At 40.5% G+C, this 23,643-nt stretch overlaps 1 protein-coding gene across 10 annotated transcripts in view; it reads left to right on the top strand.

Annotated features, from left to right (window-relative positions):
* ESRRG (estrogen related receptor gamma) overlaps positions 1 to 23,643 on the top strand; it is a 608,539-nt gene that overhangs the window by 460,355 nt on the left and 124,541 nt on the right. For all 10 annotated transcript variants that reach the window (XM_069954516.1, XM_069954522.1, XM_069954526.1 and 7 more), the window contains 2 exons: positions 10,888 to 11,303; positions 20,587 to 20,703. In XM_069954516.1, the coding sequence (XP_069810617.1) occupies positions 10,888 to 11,303; positions 20,587 to 20,703 (533 nt within the window). The remainder of the gene's footprint in view (positions 1 to 10,887; positions 11,304 to 20,586; positions 20,704 to 23,643) is intronic.

Here is a 23,643-nt window from a genome sequence, read left to right on the forward strand (position 1 = left end):
TACTGTTTTACTGTCATTTTATGTTTTTATGATAATAATAAATTAGTTAGCTATAGATTAATTTGGTTGCCTCAGGGTATGTTCACACTGAGGAATAGGCAAGGAATTGAAGAGGGAAGTTTTCTGCTCGAAATTTCAGAAGAATTTGAGCGGAATTTGGGCAGAATGCAAGTGGAAAGCGGAAATTAAAACCCCAATGACATCTATGGGGTTTCTCTAGCGGAATCTGCCCAAAGAATTGACAAGTCAATTCTTTGGGCGGAAAGTGGAACATTCTGTGAGTAATTTCCGATGTGTGGACAACAGAACAGAAATCCCATTGAACACAATGGGACATTGCTCTATACATATTTTACAGGCGGAATTTCAAGCGGAATTTGCGTAAAACTAGGAGCTGATTCCGCTTGAAATTCCTGGCCTATTCCTCAGTGTGGATATACTCTAAGAGCAGGCAATGGTATAAAATAACCTGCTATATCTACTGCCACCCCAGTGCTCCTTGCCCATCCTACAGCAATGACATCACGTAGATTGATCTCACAATCGCTGAGGGCCAGTATTACCGCAAAGGCCAGTAATTGGCTGTGGGAGTCACATGACTGGTGTAGATGATGTCATCACTCTGGGAGCAGCAGGACATTTATGGGCTGAACAATTTTTTTTTTTTTTTTTAGTTTTTTAAAAACTTTTCTTAACTTTTCTTAAAATCAAGGACAAACACAATTTTGATGTTTAAATATGTCAACTAAATAATCGTTCAAATTTTGATTATTGATTATTACATACAGATATAATATCTATTGAGATCACATCCTGGATTTCCTGATGTGAATGTGCACCATGAATGCTTCCAATTCTGCCTTGGTTGATCCCATCCCCTTTAATACTTGGTGGGAGACCCTGTACGACACCCAGCTGTATTAGTAAACAGTAGAATGAGGAATTGACTGTAGGGTCTTGGAGACTTGGAAGCCCTTTATTCCTGGGTTGCAAAGATTGGCTCTAAAATTATCCTATCGGGAGCTAAGGGGGATCCATTTCTGCCTCTGGTTAAGTTTTCGATGACTGGCTCGCCAATTCTTGTAATATGAAATGTGTTGTCATATATATATATTGCCTCGCGGTCTGGGGGTCGTTTTACCATTTTCCTCGCTGTCGTCGGCAGCGCTCATCTCACTTTTATTGTACATTTACATTTTTATCTGCTTGAATTCTAAACTATGCACTCTGGCAAGTTCACATCATTTTGTCTCGTAGCCACAGAACAGTTGGCACCAGCTGGGCCCCTCCTGATGCCAGAGTAAAATCACTTAAAATAATATAGAAGAGATTATCTCACAACAGAACGCATGCTAGAAAGCGCCGAGCAGATAAGAGCTCCAGAGTGTGCTTGGGATGTGTCTCGCCTGCCTGCGGAATGAACCAAATTGAGATTTCAATACAGTAAAGATCTTCTGTAGGCTAATTGTAACATTAGAACAAATGTATATCAATACTGTTATAGCAAACGGACATCTGTTTAATTACAAGCTAGCAGCTAATGAACGTCTATGAAACAATACTGTTCAGGAATGAACTTGTTCTAAAGCTACAGAAATATATACAGTCCGGTAGAGAGGAGAGATGAGCGCCCCCTAGTGTCAGGATAGTTTTTATTTTATCAATGGCTGGTAGGTAATATTTAACTATAGGGCCCACAGCAAAACTAGGAATGCAGCCCCCCCCCCCCCCCCCCATCAGGATATGACAGGTGTGTTGGGCTCCATTCTGCTGCCTTTGTATTTTTCTCCTCTCCTTACTAGATCTGAAAGGAAATGGACCCCTGAGTGCTGAGCCCTGTAGATGACTTTCTGCATTATTTTTTCCCACTCTCCCTTCCACCCTCTCTTCCTTCTTTCTTCCTTCCTCCCCGTCTTCTTACTTGCTTCCTCCCTTCCTTCTTCCCTTTCTTCCTTCCTTCCTTCCTCACTCTCTCCCTTCCTTTCCTCCCTTCCTTCTTCCCTTCCTTCCTTCCTTTCTCCCTCTGTCCCTTCCTTTCCTTCCTTCTGTCCTCCCTTTCTTTTTTCCTTCCTTCCCCTCTCCCTCTCTCCCTCCCTTTTTCCTTCCTCTTTCCTTCCTTCCTTCCTTCCTTCCTATGCCCCCCCTTTCCTTCCCTTCCTTTCCTTTTCTTCTGTCTTTCTTTCCTTCCTCTCCCTTTTTCCCTTCCTTTCCCTCCTTCCTTCCTTCCTTCCTTCCTTCCGTCCTCCCTTTCTTCTTTTTTCCTTCCTCACTTCCTTCCTTCCTTCCTCCATTTCTCCTTCCTCTCCTTCCTTCCTCTCCTTCCGTCCTCCCTTCCTTCCTTCCTTCCTTCCTTCCTCCATTTCTCCTTCCTCTCCTTCCTTCCTCTCCTTCCGTCCTCCCTTTCTTATTTTTTCCTTCCTCACTTCCTCCCTCCTTCCCTTCCTTCCTTCCTTCCTTCCTTCCTTCCTTCCTTCCTTCCTTCCTTCCTTCATTCATTCATTCATTCATTCATTCCTCCATTTCTCCTTCCTCTCCTTCCTTCCTTTCCTTCCTTCCTTCCTTCCTTCCTTGCTTCCTTCCTTCCTTCCTTCCTTCCTTCTTCTTCTCAACCTCCATCTATCCCTTCCTCTCCTTCCTTCCTTCCTTCCTTCCTCCCTGCCTCCCTCCCTTCCTTCCTTCCTTCCTTCCTTCCTTCCTTCCTTCCTTCCCCACATCTCCCTCCCTCCCTGCCTCCCTTCCTTCCTCCCTCCCTCCCTCCCTTCCTCACTTCCTTCCTCCCTTCCTCCCTCCCTTCCTCCCTTCCTTCCTTCCTTCCTTCCTTCCAAATGACTTTTTTACTATGCGGGTAGCTATATAGCTCAGTACAGTTTAGTTGCCATGTACCAGGTTTATATCCATTGATTCTGCATTCAGCGCTCATGTCCTACATGTGTATACTCCTATATATATGTAAATGTAACACGCTGAATCCATTCCTAATGGGAGGAGATTTCCCATCTCTTTCCCTTTAAAACTAACTTTTGTCTGATTTGTTCCCAGGCTGTCATTGTGCATTTAGCAGCCTGACACAATGTAGCGGTGGGCCTGGTGGCATATTTGATGTGTAAGGAGAGTAATATATGCACAATGGCATATCTATATTTGCACAGCGTTATTGTTCATTTAAACGCTGTATTGATTTGATGTTTTTCATTGCTTTCACTATGACAAGCTATAGACCATAAACAAGGCCTACTTATCTGTAGCTGCAGAGAAGACTGAATAATGAGGATTGAATAAACTCTGCCACTGGCTTATCAGGTTAACCCCTTAATCCCCACATACTGACCAGCCAGGAAGAGGCTCAAGAAGCAATTGTATATTACTGAATCTTAGGGCTCCTACACGTTATGTTGTACAGACATGAGTGGACTCCTACACCCCCTATTCTTGTAGAGGTATAGAGAGGTTTTGCATAGAGATTGACAGTACTTGATTACCAGTGGCTGAAGAAGTTGGATGCAGCCCAAGGGAGTCCTGGAAAATATGGATACAACCTATAGCCATAGGCTGTATCCATGTTTTCCAGGCAGCCTTAGGGCTGCATCCAACTTCTTCAGCCACCGGTAATCGAATGCTGCACGCTCAGATTCAGACAAACCAGAATACACTCAAGGTTCACTTATCTCTAGTTTTGAGACATTACGGGTTATGATATAGATAAGTGACGGGGAACCTTCCATCCTTCAGTTGTTGCAAAACTACAATTGCCATCATGCCTGGAGAGCCGAAGCTTTAGGGGTGAATAGAGCCTAAAGGTGGCTATGCACATTGGGTCAACCAAACCTGCCATTTTGGTGGGACTGGCTGCCCGGGTGTTGAACCTACAGGCCTCTAGCTGCTGCAAAACTACAATACCCATCATGCTAAAGATATAGCCGTCCATGACATGATGGCAATTATAGTTTTATAACAACTGAAAAGTTGCTGGTTTTCTATCCCTGATATACATGAATTCCCTAGATCCAAGTTGCAATTTTTTTGGCCAGAAATTCATGGACCATGTTTTGGCAGCTTTTTTTAGTCTAAATTTAGGGTCAGGCCTAAACAGACTAACAAATGTGGCCTTTATTACTTGACCTTTTGTTGGGGTCTAACCATCTATACCTTGCAATATGTACCCAAAATCTGGTGCAGTAAATGAGTTGGCATCTTTACTACAGATGAAAATTGCAAATATGGAATGTATCTGCCAAAAATTCTGCCCCCGTTTCTTATTTGCATATGGCCGAGTGCATTTGGAGGACTGGAAAAATAACTCTTTAGTTGCCATGACAGTCTCTCCATTATGGCATTCATTTAAATATTTGTTTTCCTCCTCTAACCTCATCTAGTAATGGCCCCCGAATTCCTCTCAACTTAACAAGGCAAAGTCTTATTAGAAGCAGAGGAGAAATCCTTTTTGTGCACCTTGTTTCGGCTAAGCCAGTGCACCTTAATGCAGTGATGATACGTTAGGCGAGAGAGTTGTCAAAGCATCGTATTACTGTGATGCCGTAATGACACCCTGTCGCCATAAAGTAGTCCTGTTTCCTCAAATCGCGCGTTGCACCGTTGATTTCTGACATGACACTTCATTCAGACTCCTTGCTTTTCCTTCCTCATTCTTATACAAGAGCAGCTGGCTCCCATTCTTCTACTAAGTGATTTGTGTTTTTGCCACTTTGCTAGAGTGCAATTAATTGAAGCAGAAAACACGCTCATTGTGAAGTAACATCCAGGGTTCAAGTAAGTCAGGGCGCAAATGCATTGCACCATTGCTTTTGGAAGAGATTTGTGCAGTAGAGGTAAGGGTGCCGGGTGACTAGTACTTGTATGGGAGACAGACACAATGGCCAATTCATGTTTTTTGCTATAATACTTATCATAGCAGTTCCTTCCCCTTATCATCCCGCAGGTTGTATGGGTGTATACATGGTGTCAAGTCAAGACAAATAGAAATGAGCGAACTTGCCTATGGCTGCATCCACCTTCTCCAGGAAGCAGCATTTAAATGTTGATCTTCTGGCTTGTCCGAGCTCAAACTTCTCTAAAGGCAAACAATGGCTGCACCTAGCAGGGAAGAGTAGCTTATAGAGGCACTGGATTGGAATGGGAATATTTTTGAAGTTTTGAGAATTTTTGTTGTCTTTACTTGCATTGAAAGCTTTATTGTTTGACCCATTGGGGGTTCCGTTGGCCAATCTACTACTTTTGGCAATGTACAGCGATATTCTTGTTTTGAAAAAAAAAATCTGATCCAATAGATTAAAGTCATCAGAGTTGACTTAGTGTCCTATTAGACAAAGCAATTTTTTTTTTTTTTTCTTTTCCAATTAAGGATAAACGGATAAAAGCGCTTTTGCAAATGTCCTGGAATAATTTACCATAATAAACGTTAGTTACAATCGTAATTACCCATTTGTTCGTATACTCTAGTATCTGAACGATTGTAATCATGAACGAACGATGCGTACAACCAAAAAATTTGCGAATGACTTAAGAATGAGTCAGGAACTAATAACCCATTACATCTGACCATTCTCTCCACCAAAAACATGTGGTAATGCACAGTCTGGAAGCTGCTATACACCTTATACTCATACCACTGGTTAGGGTTTGGCCAACTTCATTATAAAGTGTATACCTTGACTTGACTTTGGATCGTTAGTTTTCTAACTGTGACTCTCCAGGTGTTAATCCCACATGTTTCGGGGTATGTTATGAGTTGAAGCTTTGGAAGAATCAGAGAGCCATAGATTGAACATTGAAGATTTATCAAAGGGTGTAAAATAGACACTGGTGTAAACTGCCCATAGTAACCAATCACAATTCAGCTCTGGGAAAATGAAATAGGAGCTGTGATTGGTCATAAATCTGGGCCCTTGAGTGATGTCCAATTGATGATTGGACATGTATTCCAATAGACTACCTGCAATGCTCTCCTTTCAACAGTTGTTCATTGGCTCATCTTGAAGGTATCCACTCTACGAATCATGATCTTCTAGCCATATTCCACTCTACGAATCATGATCTTCTAGCCATATTCCACTCTACGAATCATGAACTTTTAGCCATATTCCACTCTACTAATCATGTTCTTCTAGCCATATTCCACCTTAAGAATCATGATCTTCTAGCTATATTCCACTCTTCGAATCATGATCTTCTAGCCATATTCCACCTTAAGAATCATGATCTTCTAGCTATATTCCACTCTTCGAATCATGATCCTCTAGCCATATTCCACTCTACGAATCATGTTCTTCTAGCCGTATTCCACTCTACTAATCATGTTCTTCTAGCCATATTCCACTCTACGAATCATGATCTTCTAGCCATATTCCACTCTAATAATCATGTTCTTCTAGCCATATTCCACCTTAAGAATCATGATCTTCTAGCCATATTCCACCTTAAGAATCATGATCTTCTAGCTATATTCCACTCTTCGAATCATGATCCTCTAGCCATATTCCACTCTACGAATCATGTTCTTCTAGCCATATTCCACCTTAAGAATCATGATCTTCTAGCTATATTCCACTCTTCGAATCATGATCTTCTAGCCATATTCCACTCTACGAATCATGTTCTTCTAGCCGTATTCACTTTGTGACTTTTTTGACCCTACCAGATCAGATTTTTTTTTTTTTGCACTGTTTTGTGGTTTGACACTAGGCCTATTTCCCAGACTCCCTACAAGTTTATCCTAGTGTGTGGCCAACATTGGTTAACCTCCGTCCTAACAATTGAGCAATTGAGATAATGTAAATTTCTGGACTAGTTGAAGAAGCAGGATTGACTTTTTTTTTCTCTTATAAAGAAGAGATAAAGTCATCATCTTGGAAATGGCTTCTTTCTGACAAAAACGAGCTCTTTTGAAATAAAGCCATATTCACTGTATTCCTGCTTGAGTTAATGTGAATTTTAGTGCCTCCAATTTTAGATTGAAGTAGGGGCCAGGATAAAACCCACTATGTGACAGTTGAATTTATAGATAATTGTGAAAATTTCTGTCCTTGAATAATAATACTGAAGACTTTTTTTTTTCTTTTGCGTAGAGGAATGTGAATTACGCCCTGATGTTAGCGGCTTAGTATAATGGAATCATGTCTGCATGTCTTTTGTGTAATGAACTCCGCTGTAATTAGCAGGTCAGACCCCCTCGCCGAGACTTGTTTCCGGCACAATTCCAAATATTGCCTAGCGTTACAATAGATGTCCTGCAGTCCATGTTCATACAAGTTCATCTGGAAAGCAGAAATAGCTAAATTGGGTCAAATCATGGTCCCTTCTATAGAAATGAAATTTTTCTAATTTACTATAATTTTAATGGCCTCTCACTAAGGGTCTTCTGCCTGACACGTACCTATGACACGATGACATAATAATTGAAGAAAACATTGCTATTATCTGTAGAAGTTTTCAGAAGTGGTAAGGCCATGTTCACATCTGTTGCAGTTTACTTTTTTTTTTCTACATCAAAATGACTGACATTACGATAGAATCTGAAGGACTTCATTTGTAAGCAAGGGTGGTCATTGGTTTTTTAAATGCAACATCTTTTACGAGGTTTTTTGGAGAAATGGAAGCCACAACATGGGAGTGAATAGAGCCTAAAGGTGGCTATACACATTAGACTAAGTTCAACCAAACCTACCATTTTGGTGGCACTGGATGGCCAGCTGTTAAACCTGTAGGCCTCCAGCTATTGCAAAACTACAATTCTTATAATGCTAAAGCTTTGGCTGTCCAGTTATGATGAGATCGCAGGGCCGCAAGTTTGACACCACTGTGCCATGTGTATGGGGGCCTCCCAACACAAGGATTGGGTTATTGGATTTCAATGTGTCCAAAAACATTCATCCAACAGCTATCGGAAGTAAATTTTAAAATTTAGAATGTGTTTTCATGATATGAAGCCAAAATTCAATACTGGAATTGCCACCAGGCAAACATATGGCAGCAAATCTGTGCGTATGGGCTTTCTTGGAAGTTTGTAAGAAACACATATAAATCACATTAAAAAAAATTGTGGCTTTAGGTTTATGTTTAGATTCATGCCTAGAGGGTTCGCCAAACTTAGGAGTAGATCCTTGGTGAAATCTTAAACCATAAAACATTGATCAAGGTCAAATATTTATTCTTGATCCAAGGCTGTGCCAAGTTTTGTATCTCCACCATAATCTCGTACTTAGATTCGAAGAAGGGTTATTGTAATGACAAATGGTGGAAGTAAGCGCTAGTTATTTTAGGCCAACGCTATCTTGGTGAGGAAATGGAAGAAGAAGAAGGGAAACTCATGGCATTGTAATAAAAAAAAGATAATCTGAGATCTCCAATGCACAACTGGATGCGAGGGATGAATCTGAACGAATGTTTTAATCATGGCTGCATAAAATTCACGGCTGGAGAGAGAGCGAGTAAAAGGGAGCGTATTTTAGTACCCTAATAACTCCTAACTCTAGCCTAAGATCATAATGTATGTGAGAGCAGTCCAGTAATTATAAGGTAATAAGTGGATTTGTAAGTGCTCTAAATTAAAAGGAATTCGCAGAGCTGTTGTAAGTCAGAGCCGAGCCACTTTCCTTCAAATGCTGGCCGGAGCCATCAGTGCAAAGGCAGATGAGACGTTGGCTTGACTGTAATTAGTGTTACAAGAAATAGGTTACAGACATATTAAGCAAATAGCGTATTTACCAGACCTCATTTCTGGGTTTCTTCAAAGGTGACATGCTCTCGTTGCCCATTAGGTGTGATATCGGCAATGTGTGACATTAAGTAATTACAATGAGGATTAGCATGGCTGTCCAAAATATTTCAGATGTTGATTGTGTAGAAAGGCATTGTGAGCACGGATTGTGGCATAACAAAACGCAGAACAAAAAGACTCAGCCGCCTCATGTGATACCATAGGAGGGTACAGTAGTAGTCCAGGTCCGAAGTAGTCAGTGACCAACTGGAGAACTGTCAGGGTCCATGGTAAAAGTGGGACATGAAACAGGACTGCTAGGCTGACCGTACCTAAAATCGGGTGCAGCAAAACTAAAAAAAGACTTGGTCTCACAAGGTCGGCGCTGTCCGTGAGAAATGCCCAGAGACAACCAATAGAATATAAATAAAAACGATACATTCTGTGAAGCACAAAAGTATGGCATGTTTCGAGAGTGCAACTCTCTTTATCAGAAAAAATATTGTACTATTATTCTGATGAAGGGAGTTGCACTCTCAAAATGTGTCATGTTCTTGTTATATTTTTATTGTAACATGGTCAAGGAGGAGAAAACAAGGCTAATAAGGAATCCATAGGAAGGAGTAAAAGCATTTGTATCGATGTAGTCTACCATTGACTATATTCTTCAGGACTTCTATTGAGTTTTATCCATGTGTTTACTGGTAATTTACCAAGCCAAGTCGTTTTAGTGCTGTGAAGGTGACTTAGTGTGATCATGACCTTAGTCTTAGACCATGGTGTAAAGATGACTTAGTGTAGTCATGACCTTAGTCTTAGACCATGGTGTAAAGATGACTTAGCGTAATCATGACCTTAGTCTTAGACCATGGTGTAAAGATGACTTAGTGTAGTCATGACCTTAGTCTTAGACCATGGTGTAAAGATGACTTAGCGTAATCATGACCTTAGTCTTAGACCATGGTGTAAAGATGACTTAGCGTGATCATGACCTTAGTCTTAGACCATGGTGTAAAGATGACTTAGCATGATCATGACCTTAGTCTTAGACCATGGTGTAAAGATGACTTAGCGTGATCTTGACCTTAGTCTTAGACCATGGTGTAAAGATGACTTAGCGTGATCATGACCTTAGTCTTAGACCATGGTGTAAAGATGACTTAGCGTAATCATGACCTTAGTCTTAGACCATGGTGTAAAGATGACTTAGCGTGATCATGACCTTAGTCTTAGACTATGGTGTAAAGATGACTTAGCATGATCATGACCTTAGTCTTAGACCATGGTGTAAAGATGACTTAGCATGATCATGACCTTAGTCTTAGACCATGGTGTAAAGATGACTTGGTATAAAAATAGTCTTAGTCTTAGACCATGGTATGCCATAACCATTGCATCAGCTGTTTTTAAAATTATATGTTGTAAGCAGTAGTGGAATGGTCTTTTTGACCTCCCTTACTAGCTTTCCTTTATAAAAGTAAGTAAGTAAGCAGTCTTCCCATTGACATTCTTAAGTATCACTGAGCAACTTGGGTCACAAAGTGTTAACATAAAATATCTTACTTAATGTCATGAAGTATTATAAGAGTATATATAAGCCAATAGTAAAACCAAGTGTAGACCGAAAGCCAAGCTTTACACTATTATTTAATCGTTTATACAGTACATTAGGTGTAAGGTACATTGACGATTTTTATTTTCCTTTTTTTACATTTTATTCCAAAAAAGCTCCATATTGGTGACCCCAACAAATGTTTATTAATGAAAATGTTAACTTATCAACTAAAAACTAAATAGAATTTTTTTGTTACAATTTTTTCTAAAATTTTGTTTTACTTCTTTTTCTTTACATTTTTTATTTAGGGGTAAGTATTCCGGTTCACAGCACTCTAAGCTACATTTCACATGTACGTTTTTTACCTACTGACAAGCAACCTTACCTTTGGGAAAGGGGATTTGGGCTTTTTAAAGTTTTTGTTTACCGCCTGTCTGTAACATTGCTAAATCTCTGTCACGGCCTTATGCTGATTACCTTCATGTACAACAAGGGTTATTGACTGATGAATGAATGATGTGCAGTCTTTAGCCCCCACAGAGCAGTCTTAAAAAATCAGGAAGCTTTCTTTTATTAAACACAGCCTTCTTTTTATTCTTGTCTCCTTATTACCATGCAGGCTTCTCTGCAGAATGTCAAGCAAGGATCGACACATTGATTCAAGCTGCTCGTCATACATCAAGACGGAACCCTCCAGCCCAGCCTCACTGACGGACAGTATCAACCATCACAGTCCAGGTGGCTCATCAGACGCCAGTGGAAGCTACAGTTCCACAATGAACGGGCACCAGAATGGACTGGACTCTCCTCCATTGTACCCATCAGCTGCAGGTCTTGGCGGCAATGGGCCCGTCAGGAAAAGATACGATGACTGCTCCAGCACCATCGCCGAAGATTCACAAACCAAATGTGAATATATGCTCAATGCAATGCCCAAGAGACTGTGTCTGGTGTGTGGTGACATAGCATCAGGTTACCATTATGGGGTGGCTTCATGTGAAGCCTGTAAGGCTTTTTTCAAAAGGACAATACAAGGTTGGTGCTTCTTTCTTATCCTCCCCCCCTCAAAAAAAAAAGTATAAAGTATAACGTCGATCACCACTTGATTCATTCATTTCACGGAAAACTCTTCAATTGACAAAAATTTGATGTTTCAACTCCAAGAATTTTCCAAAAACACAATTCTATTTGAAATATTTTCTAATTTTTATTTTTAAAATTTAAATATTTTTAATATTTTACAGAATATAAATATTTTTATAAATATTTAACATTTTTAAATAACTACTAACTGTAGAGGTTTATAGGACGTATGTCACACCATTTACATCATTGAATCTTGTTTTCATCCAACCTGTTTAACTCAAGTTTCAGAAGGTCGAAACTATCTCCTCGATCCTTTCACAAGGTGGACCCACCCAGTGGATTTTTCTTGCATTATACTAACATTTGTACCTACCAACATCTTCGTCAAATTAAAGAGGTTATCCAGAGCTACAAAACCATGGCCACCTTCTTCCAGAGAGAGCACCGCTCTTGTCTCCAGTTTGGGTGGGGTATTGCTACTCAGTTCCATTGAAGTGAATGAAGCTTAATTGCAAACTGCACCTGACCTGGAGAGAACAGTGGTGTTGTCTCTGGAAGAAGGTGGCCGTGTTTTTCTAACACCAAAAAAAACCCTTTAAGGGTATATTCACACGAACGGGCTCGCAGCGAGATTCTCGCTGCGAGCCCGGCAGGTCCTGGCAGTTCCCATACACTACATACTTGCTGCGGTCTAAACGACCGCAGCGAGTATGTAATTCTGCCGCCCTTAACCCCTTCTGCTCCCGCCCGACTCCCCCGCTGTACGCATACTTTACCTGTCCTCGTTGCACGGGTCCGGCGGCCTACTCTCCTGTCCGGCCAATTAGTGTGTTGCCCAGCCGCAGCCACTAATTGGCCGGACGGGAGAGCAGGACGCCGGACCCGTGCAGCGAGGACAGGTAAAGTATGCTTACAGCGAGGGAGCCGGGCGGGAGCAGAAGGGGTTAAGGGCAGTATAATTACATACTCGCTACGGTCGTTTAGACCGCAGCAAGTATGTAGTGTATGGGAACTGCCAGGACCTGCCGGGCTCGCAGCGAGATTCTCGCTGCGAGCCCGCCTGTGTGAATATACCCTAAGACTAATATCTTTTATGAATCTCAGGTGAAGTGCCATAGTATAGTATACATTAGGTCCTAGGGTTAAGGAGACCCCTTGAGAAAACAAAAAAGTAGTTGGTATACTTGAAGTTAACACAACTAATACATTAGGTCCTAGGGTTAAGGAGACCCCTTGAGAAAGCAAAAAAGTAGTTGGTATACAGTACTTGAAGTTAACACAACTAGTGACATCCGTAATGGGCATATATGTTTAGGGGAAACATGGGTGAAGAAGACTAACATACATATGAAGTGTGCTTCCCCATAACCATAAGGTCTCCACGCCAAGTGGCCTTTGCCAACTACCCAATGTCCTCCAAAGCCCTAGACATGGGATTTTTGACAAAAATTAAGCACTAGATACAGGGCGGAGGAGGAATTATCCAAAATAGACTGGAAGATATTGCTACATTGGAATACAGAAACTTATACTGGATATAAAGAATGTCCAAGGACATCATAGGCACAAGGGTAACAGACCATGGTTATTGTACTCACTAAGGTTATAATGTGATTTACCAGTAGCGAGTCAGTAGCGAGTCTACAAACCCTCATGAACCCCATATCTCTTATACAATAATAATCATTTTTTGTTTATTTGGCACCCACTTATCTGGCTAGTATCGGTCCCTGTCCCCATTAGGGCTGACGATCTACATCACTATCAGTGTTTCTGTACTAGCCATTACAATGATATCCCCTAATCTGAGGACCTGTATAATAAATAATACATGGTCCTACCCAGCTCAGCCATTATGATACAATATAGGGTGATTACAGTATTTACACGATGATAAGCTCATTCCTAGACCTGATATCAGGCATTTAGTGGACTCTCCACACGACTAGATTGGCCGAGGCTTGTGCCGCTGTTTACTAGGCCCATCTTGTTCCCATCTAAGAAAAACGTATCTGCCTTTTCCATTACAATTGAAAGTAAATACAACTAAACCTTGTAGATATTCTTGCAACGTGATAACATTCTACTTTTCTATCACAAGTTATAATAAGACCTGGCGGTGTTATCCACAGTTTGCTTCATTAGGCACATGGACAATCAGGCAACTCTCTTACTATGCCTTGTAATACAGCGGACTGTAAAATATTCTGTTATGGAACTATCTATCTATCTATCTATCTCCTATTTATCTATCTATCTATCTATCATCTATCTATCATCTATCTATCTATCTATCTATCTATCTATCTATCTCCTATCTATCTATCTATCTATCTATCTATCTATCTTCTATCTATCTATCTATCTATCTATCTATCTATCTATTATCTATCTATCTCCTATCTATCTATCTATCTATCTATCTATCTCCTATCTATCTATCTATCTATCTATCTATCTCCTATCTATCTATCTATCTATCTATCTATCTATCTATCTATCTTCTATCTATCTATCTATTATCTATCTATCTCCTATCTATCTATCTATCTATCTATCTATCTATCTATCTATCTATCTATCTCCTATCTATCTATCTATCTATCTATCTATCTATCTCCTATCTATCTATCTATCTATCTAGCAAAAGAGAAGAAGCAGCACTGCTTTAATGTGGTAATGGTGGTGCCAGCGGATCTTGATCCAGACCAAAGATCGTAGTGAGTATATATGCAGAGAATCCACAGCACTCCAGCGTAGTGAAAAAGCTCAATAAGCTGTGTTTATTCAGTCAATTCATAGTGCAACACTCCAAACGCAACGTTTCAGTGACTCTCTGTCACCATTTTCACGCTTGAAAATGGTGACAGAGAGTCACTGAAACGTTGCGTTTGGAGTGTTGCACTATGAATTGACTGAATAAACACAGCTTATTGAGCTTTTTCACTACGCTGGAGTGCTGTGGATTCTCTGCATATATATCTATCTATCTATCTATCTATCTCCTATCTATCTATTATCTATCTATCTATCTATCTATCTATCTATCTCCTATCTATCTATCTATCTATCTATCTATCTATCTATCTTCTATCTATCTATCTATCTATCTATCTATCTATCTATCTATCTATCTCCTATCTATCTATTATCTATCTATCTTCTATCTATCTATCTATCTATCTATCTATCTATCTATCCATCTATCTCAATCTATAGAAATTTCATCCAATACACTTTTTTTAACTTGTTACTACTACATTTCCTTGTTATTACTATTTGTTGCACATGCTACAAGAATGACCTTTTTTGTCTTCCAGTAATTATCTCATTCATTCTCTGTCTCTCCGAGCGGTAATTTTTCTAATCTCATTAGCAGAGCAATAACAAGACATTTTTCACTCAGGTTTTAAAATAAGCATTTCCAATGACAAGTTACATTATGTTTTTTTTTTTGTTTTTTTTTTTACATGAAGGCCGTTATATACTACAGTAGAATGAAAGCAATGGTAGATGTGGGTAGGATAGATAGATAGATAGATAGATAGATAGATAGATAGATAGGAGATAGATAGATAGATAGATAGATAGATAGATAGATAGATAGATAGATAGGAGATAGATAGATAGATAGATAGAAAGAAAATAGATAGGAGATGGATGGATAGATAGATAGATGGATGGATAGATAGATAGATAGATAGATAGGAGATAGATAGATAGGAGATCTCACTCTGATCGGCCTATGCTGCCTATAACCCAATGTCCAGCTCTTCATTTTGCAGCTTTTTGCTGGTATCCATTCTCCGGCTCTCCGTTGCCAGCTGTAAAACTACATTAGTTTGCCACTAGGAACATAGAAATGATTTTCTGGCACTTGAGCGAGGAGGTTTGCCTGGACCCTGTGACTCCATTAGACAGCAAACTGGAGGATTCTATTAGCAAAGAAGTCAGCAAAATATCACCGGCTCAATAATTCCCCAAAAGTTTGTTCTAAATTTGAAAATAAACAAATAAACAAAATGGCCATTTATTTTTTTTATTATTTTTTTTAAATTTGTGAATCAGCCAAGGATCCTGGGGAATTGTCTCATCACTTCTGTCGTCTCCATTTAGACCTTGCAGCTACCATGTTGGGTTTGTTCACTCCAAAGCACAGATACATCTGCAGCCATAGAGGAAATAGGCATAAACAAGCTTATAGAATGAGCCCAGTTACCATCTGTCCCTGCCCTACCTCATCTGGATGGGTGGACGGCCAGATCACATGTTTTCTATTTGATCTCAGTGCATATGTTTAGTAAAATAAAATATATATAGTGGGTTCTGATGCTGAAATGAATGTGATCTCCTCCATCCCATTCATATAGATGAGTTATAGTCTCCAGCACTAAATGTATATGTCCTGCCCCCAATGGAGCTTACAATCTAACTCCATTACTATGGGCACAATATCCTCGGACAGCACAAGAGGGTGCGAGGAGAGAGAAATTATCATGTTGTCAAGAATTGCAGAATTCTGGTACCACAGTACTGGAATAACAATATTATATTAATGAAAACACAATCTATAGTATATAATAGTGTGTGTTGTGTTATATTGTAAGAAGATAGCAGTATCGTATGTTATCCAAAAACCTCCACATCGACCACATATCTTCACTTCACAGTGTTCTATCTATCTATCTATGATCTATCTATCTATCTATCTATCTATCTATCTATCTATCTCCTATCTATCTATCTATCTATCTCCTATCTATCTATCTATCTATCTATCTATCTATCTATCTATCTATCTCCTATCTATCTATCTATCTATCTATCCATCTATCTCCTATCTATCTATCTATCTATCTATCTATCTATCTATCTATCTATCATCTATCTATCTATCTATCTATCTATCTATCTATCCCCTTGTCTCTCTCTTGTATATCTATCTATTATCTATCTATCTATCTATCTATCTATCTATCTATCTCCTATCTATCTATCTATCTCCTATCTATCTATCTATCTATCTATCTATCTATCTATCTATCTATCTATCCTTGTCTCTCTCTCTTGTCTACCTATTATCTATCTATTTATCTATTTATTTATCTATCTTCTATCTATCTATCTATCTATCTATCTATCTATCTATCTATCTATCTCCTATCTATTTATCTATCTTCTATCTATCTATCTATCTATCTATCTATCTATCTATCTATCCCCCTGTCTCTCTCATGTTTATCCATTATCTATCTACTATTTTTCACTTATCGCTATATATTTCATAGATAGATAATAGATAGATTCAACTATTTGGCAGAAATTATAAAGATATCTAAACTATTTTAACTATACTGATAGATCTGCCCAGGTTCACACTTGCATCGGAGCATTCAGTACTTGAGTGGACACTGAATAGAAACCCGAAAGACCCCATTGAAGTCAATTGGATCTTTTTGGATCCATCAGGTGTCCATTGTTGAACAGATTATCTAGATCAGTTTTGTGGTGCCAAAAGGAGTCTGAGATGTAAGCCCCAAGCAGAACACCAATTCAAGAGTGAGCAGAGCCATGAAAAGAATCCACCCCCAATAATACCACTCCCAGCCTGTTACTGGATCTGATAGACTGGGGTATGTTGACACAGGACTGAAATGCTTCAGCTTTGTTGTGTTTTTCCCCCATCAACTTCAATAGCGAGAGTCCAACTCTGCCTCATTTATGACCTGCGGGAACATCCCCTAATAGCGACATACCACCCCGACGCTATCCTATAACTCATCTCCAACCTATAGAAAATTGTCACCCACTTATCTCCGACGCTCGGCTGCTGACAAGACTCCTTTATCACGGCCACTTAGCACATTTTCAAGAAACGCACGTCTCCGTTGATTTCCGTCGAAATTAGCACTAGCCAAGTCTTTGACTCTTTATGCAGTCCTGCAATCCGCTAATGTGATATTTAATGAGGAGCCATCAGTCCGGAGAAAGGAAGTCAATATGAATCAGTGTTTACAAAGTGTGATTAACTCTGAAATATTTCATCAATGCTGCGGGCTCGGGCAGGCTCTATGCTAATTACTAAGATGTGCACATGTTTCTGGGGGTCCGCCGATGGACCCTGGGAGCTGCAAACAAGGAGAAGGAAGATTGCAATTACGCTCCGACTGTCTCTCATGACAATTTATGCATTTGCTATGCTGACCTCCCCCTTCCCGGGAGACCAATAAACAGAATGCATTTTCATTAAGATACTAATGCACTTAATCACAGGGGGAAGGGTTACACAAGAAAGGAGAGTTCTGCAAGACAAGGCCCAGGCTCCTTGCAAAAAAAAATAAAAAATTCTAGTTGTCAATGAAGCGTATGCATTACTCAGCCGCCAATAACAGGACATATACGTTTTCATAAATCAAGCCCCAGCCTCTTTATTAACCTTTTAACTTGTAACATTTAACCATTAACTGAGCGACGACGTATAGGGAGGAAATATGCAAACGAACGGTTAAGAGGATGCTGTTTATCGCAAGACGTCTGGACCGACAGCTTGACCTCCGCCCCTAGCAAGCTTTCACAATGTATTATCTAAAGAGAGCACCAGCTGTCCTGCACAAGCTCCGAGCCGGCTCGACACTTCCCCGACCATTGAAACGATGACTTTCAAAGGGAAGGAGGAGAGGGAAAGGAGCAGATAAGAAACGCTAAAAAAAAAAAAAAAAAATGAGTAAATGATACGGCTGAGCTTACGTCTATGGGACTGTTCCAAAGTCTAGAACCCATCGAGTACCTCCAAGATGTTAATCACGTCACCGCAAAATCAATAGGTTTAATTAAGACATATGCCAGCCTTCCGACGCCATCTTTACAGTCGCTTTAAATCTTGCAAATTATTGAGTAGATTTTGACTTGCCTTATGGATGGTATTAGAGTGTGTTCACACGCTGCAGATCTGCAACTGATTTGAAACCCATTGATTTCTTTTTTTGATCAGTGCTCGTTTACCGAACCTATTAAATGGATGGGTAATCGTGCGGCCAGGGCTGCACCAGTGATCGCTGCACATCCCGTATTACAGGGGGCAGAAGGACAATGGTCTTTAAAGGAGAAGTCTGGCGAAAATGTTTATTAAAGTATTGTATTGCCCCCCCAAAAGTTATACAAATCACCAATATACACTTATTACGGGAAATACACATAAAATGCTTTTTTCTCTGCACTTACTACTGCATCAAGGCTTCACCTCCTGGATAACATGGTGATGTCACTTCCTGGATAATACGGTGATGTCACTTCCAGGATAACATGGTGATGTCACTTCCTGGATAACATGGTGATGTTACTTCCAGGATAACATGGTGATGTCACTTCGTGGATAACATGGTGATGTCACTTCCAGGATAACATGGTGATGTCACTTCCAGGATAACATGGTGATGTCACTTCGTGGATAACATGGTGATGTTACTTCCTGGATAAAATGGTGATGTCACTTAGTGGATAACATGGTGATGTTACTTCCTGGATAACATGGTGATGTCACTTCCTGGATAACATGGTGATGTCACTTCCAGGATAACATGGTAATGTCACTTCGTGGATAACATGGTGATGTCACTTCCTGGATAAAATGGTGATGTCACTTCGTGGATAACATGGTGATGTCACTTCCAGGATAACATGGTAATGTCACTTCGTGAATAACATGGTGATGTTACTTCCTGGATAAAATGGTGATGTCACTTCGTGGATAACATGGTGATGTCACTTCCTGGATAACATGGTGATGTCACCTCCTGGATAACATGGTGATGTCACTTCGTGGATAACATGGTGATGTCACCTCCTGGATAACATGGTGATGTCACTTCCTGGATAACATGGTGATGTCACTTCCTGGATCACATGGTGATGTCACGACCCGACTCCCAGAGCTGTGCGGGCTGTGATGCTGGAGAGGATGATGGCAGGGGAACACTGAGGGACACAGGGCACTGGAGGGACACTGAGCATCCCTCTGCCATCATCCTCTCCAACAGCCACAGCCCGCACAGCTCTGGGAGTCGGGTTGGGACATCACCATTTTATCAAGGAAGTGACATTACCTTGTTATCCAGGAAGTGACATCACCATGTTATCCAGGAAGTGACATCACCATGTTATCCAGGAAGTGACATCACCATGTTATCTAGGAAGTGAAGCCTTGATGCAGTAGTAAATGCAGGAAAAAAGCACTTTATAAGCATTTCCCGTAATAAGTATATTTTGGTGATTTTTATAACTTTTGGGGGAATTTTTTTTTTCCGGAGGACTTCTCCTTTAAGTCAAACTTTCCACCCTTTCATCAGCTGATTGCTAAAACTATACTCGGGGACGGCTTGGCCATTACTTGGCCTGTGCAATATGATGGCAAAATCCTTTCTGTAAATGAGTCCTGATCAGCACTCATTTATTGAACCTTCAAAAGGATCAGTCAAAAATGATCACTGGATTATTGGTGCGGTCCTTCCCTGCTATAAGCTTCACGTCCTCTATTACATTGAGTGAACTTGCCAAAAGTTCGGGTTCACCAACATTTTCCGAACTCGAATGTTCAGCCGATGGCAACAACGGTTGTACTTTTACCGCGGTGGAACAATGCCTTACTTTCAATGGGATCCCGGCCGGAGCGTACACACATCGGATGCGCTCCGGCCGGGATCCTATACGCCGCAAATAACTGACATGTCAGTTATGTCAGAAAGACCTGTCAGTTCACACAGTGAAGCAAGCGGCTCCGGCCGCTTGCTTCACTGTGTGCTATGGGAAGTTATGATGCGGGCGCGCACTGAAAGATCATCCGCGCACTGAAAGATCATCCAGCCGGTACTTAAGTACCGGTCAGGATGATCCGTGCAGAAACCGGCCGTTCCGTGACCCGGCCGGGGTCACGAACCAGCCAGTCTCATACGAACATAGCCTAAAATTACAAAAATATAAAAATAAAAAAATTGCAATGTGAACATACCCTTATAATAAATAGACCTCTACAACTACGATACTGGAGGTCTTTGGAGGGTTATATAAGCAGGATTGGATGTGAAATCCAAGATTTTATAACCTTATGATAGAGAGTCCAGAATGATCTAGGCTCACACCCTCGGAGCATTGTCGATAGTCTCTATGTATAGGTTACAGTCTTGCTCCTACAGTAGACATAAAATCTGTTCTCATCTCATCTTTCTTTCTCCACCAGGAAACATAGAATACAGCTGTCCAGCCACGAATGAATGTGAAATCACAAAGCGCAGACGCAAGTCGTGCCAAGCCTGCCGCTTCATGAAGTGTTTAAAAGTCGGCATGCTGAAAGAAGGTAGAGTGCAAAAATCACCGCTCCGTCATACTGTATGTGCTGGATAACAGGATGAGGTAGCAGAGCTGGGTGGGCTATTTAACTTCATGGCTTACTCAGCTCTGCTACATCTGTGATTACCTTTTATGAATTTGAATTATTATGTACATTCAACCAACTAAATGTGACATTCTTGGCTTCTATATGTTTCCTAAAGATCAATGTTTCAGGATGTAGCAAATGTTAACATGTTCATGATATTCTCCAACACTCTGGGGAGTTTTAGTGATTTTATATAATTCTTATGCCGCCATATGATGCCTCTTTACTATATTGGGCTTTATATGATGGGATAGACCTATAGCAGCTGTTGGCTAGTGCTCGCTTACTGACAGCTATTCCTCTTGACTCCCTCCCTTATATATGAACGCTCAGCTTGGACGAGCGTGCACTTTAAAAAATATATATATTATTGCAAATAGAGACCCAAAGCTCCCTTAAAAGCAAAAAGATCAGGTGTCGAAATTTAACATGTCGATCATTTCCCCCCTTCCATTATATAATAAGATATAACGGGCCCATAGACTTCTATTACGCTTGTAAATGGAACTTAATAGGTATGTGCATAAGGCCTAACAACCTACCATAGAGAGTGATAGAGTGATTGTAGTCGTAGTCAGGTACTAGGCTCGAAGACCCCTTTTTTAAATATGAAAGTAAGGGGAGGTAAAAATTTTGAAAGGGGGTTTCTGAGCAAAAAAAAAAATTTCCCAGCCAATGATTGGACATATATTGGTAACTAAAGTTATTTTACAGGCTTTCCTGCCTTCCCTGCTTTCTTCGTTGCCCATCTTCTCCTCTAGACTACATCCTATAATGGTTTTTCTGCTGTACACTCTAGCTGGGAATTCAGCTAACCCAATCTTCCTTCCACTACGTAAAAGGCTTCTGTGAGAGTAGTAAACATGGTTATAGTCGACAAGGTGTACTGGAACGGAGACATAGTTGGCTGAATGCCCGGCTAGATTGTACAGCTGGAACAGGAAGTCCTTTTTAGGTTGCACACTAGACAGGAAGTTGGACTGATGTTGGGGAGAAGTGGGCAGACAGTTTGCATCAGAAGTAGAAGAAATGCCATTGAAAGCTAGCAAGATAAGTTTTTTTTAGCAGGATATGTTCATTTATTATATATATATATATATATATATATATATATATATACAGCTCGATGGACAATGATGTTTGTCCAGTATATAGCGTTATATATAACAGGTCAGGAGTTTGCACACATGCTCTATGTGAAACCCTGAAGATTTCTTTTTATGAATGAGAACATTAAGCATAGCCCTGTGCCCCTACCTCCGGAGCTGGCGTGCGTCCTTTATGGCCTCTTTCATTGGCCTCTATAAGAATGTGTTTATTTGATTTGCTTATATTAAACAGGTTTCTGGGGTTTTATGGCTGTCAGGCAGACACCGGACGAACAGCTGCTTTTTAATTGGAGCTAAGTCGCTGGCCGAGAAATCCAGTAGTGTCAGACACAGACAATGGGAGAGTATGAGAAGAGTGGCAGGGACAGATTGTGGACGCGGCACTGACAGACACGGGATTATTGGTAGTAAATAGGGATCAGGAAGAACTCAAGGATATTGAAAGATATGTGAGATGAAGAAGATCCATAACAAAGTAGAGAAAGAGGATCGGACCTGTACAATAAACAGATCCTGGTGTCAGGGGCAGGGGCGTAGCTAATGTCTCCTGGGCCCTGGTGCGAGAGGCCAACTTGGGCCCCCCCCCCCCCCTCCTTTCACGACCAAGTGATGCTATTGTTGTGTGTGTGTGTATATATATATATATATATATATATATATATATATATATATATATATACACATATATATATATATATATATATACACACACAGTGGTGCCTTGGATTATGAGCATAATTCGTTCCAGGACCGTGCTTGTAATCCAAATCCACTCTTAAACCAAAGCAAATTTTCCTATAAGAAATCATGTAAATGCAGACAATTGGTTCCACACCCCAAATATATTTATTATTCTGTACTGTACAGTAATGGAGAGGATGGGAAACACAAGGGCTGACAGAGACTGCAGGGAGCATGAAGGAATGAGCAGTACAGATGTGGGCACATACATGCAGCACTCTCTGTCCGGGGAGAGAGGGGTTACAGCTATGGAGAGATTACCCCCCCCCCCACAGTCCTGTCCCCTGATGTAAGCCCCAGCCTGAAGGGGATCTGCTATGATTTGGAAGGTGTTTAGAGTACAGTGCTGTAGACCCCGCTATGCAGGCCATGCCCCTTCTCCACTCGCTCTCCCACCCAATACAGGAAGTTCTTAAACCAAAGCAATGTTCTTAAACCAAGTCACAATTTTGAAAAACTGTGAGCTCTTAAACCAAAACGCTCTTAAACGAAGTTACTCTTAAACCAAGGTACCACTGTATGTATATATATATATATATATATATATATATATATATATACACACACACACACACACACCAAGACAGATATTACCTATTACCGCCATACTGTTACCGACCAAATCCTGTATACTGAGACCAATATTACCAGTAATACCAGTATATAGGGAGGAAACATTACCGCCACACCACAACCATCACCACCATATTGTTACTGACCAAATCCAGTATACTAAATCACCTCATCCAGTCATATAGAGGTGGATGCAGCTGTACACAGGTTCTATACACCATATACATTACAGTGCAGATATATCAGGTGACTCACAGGAGACGTCTTTTCTGATCGGAGTTCTTTCCTTTTCATCATCTTCTCCATCCGTCCTGAACCATTATGAGAACTTCTCCGAGCCACGAATCCACAGAATCTGCCAGACAGACATATTAGGCTCCACACTCTGACACCATCCTCATCTCTCTACACATCTGTACTGTCCCCTTTACACCCT

The sequence above is a fragment of the Dendropsophus ebraccatus genome, chromosome 15, assembly GCF_027789765.1.
Source record: "Dendropsophus ebraccatus isolate aDenEbr1 chromosome 15, aDenEbr1.pat, whole genome shotgun sequence".
Classification (NCBI taxonomy): Eukaryota; Metazoa; Chordata; class Amphibia; order Anura; family Hylidae; genus Dendropsophus; species Dendropsophus ebraccatus.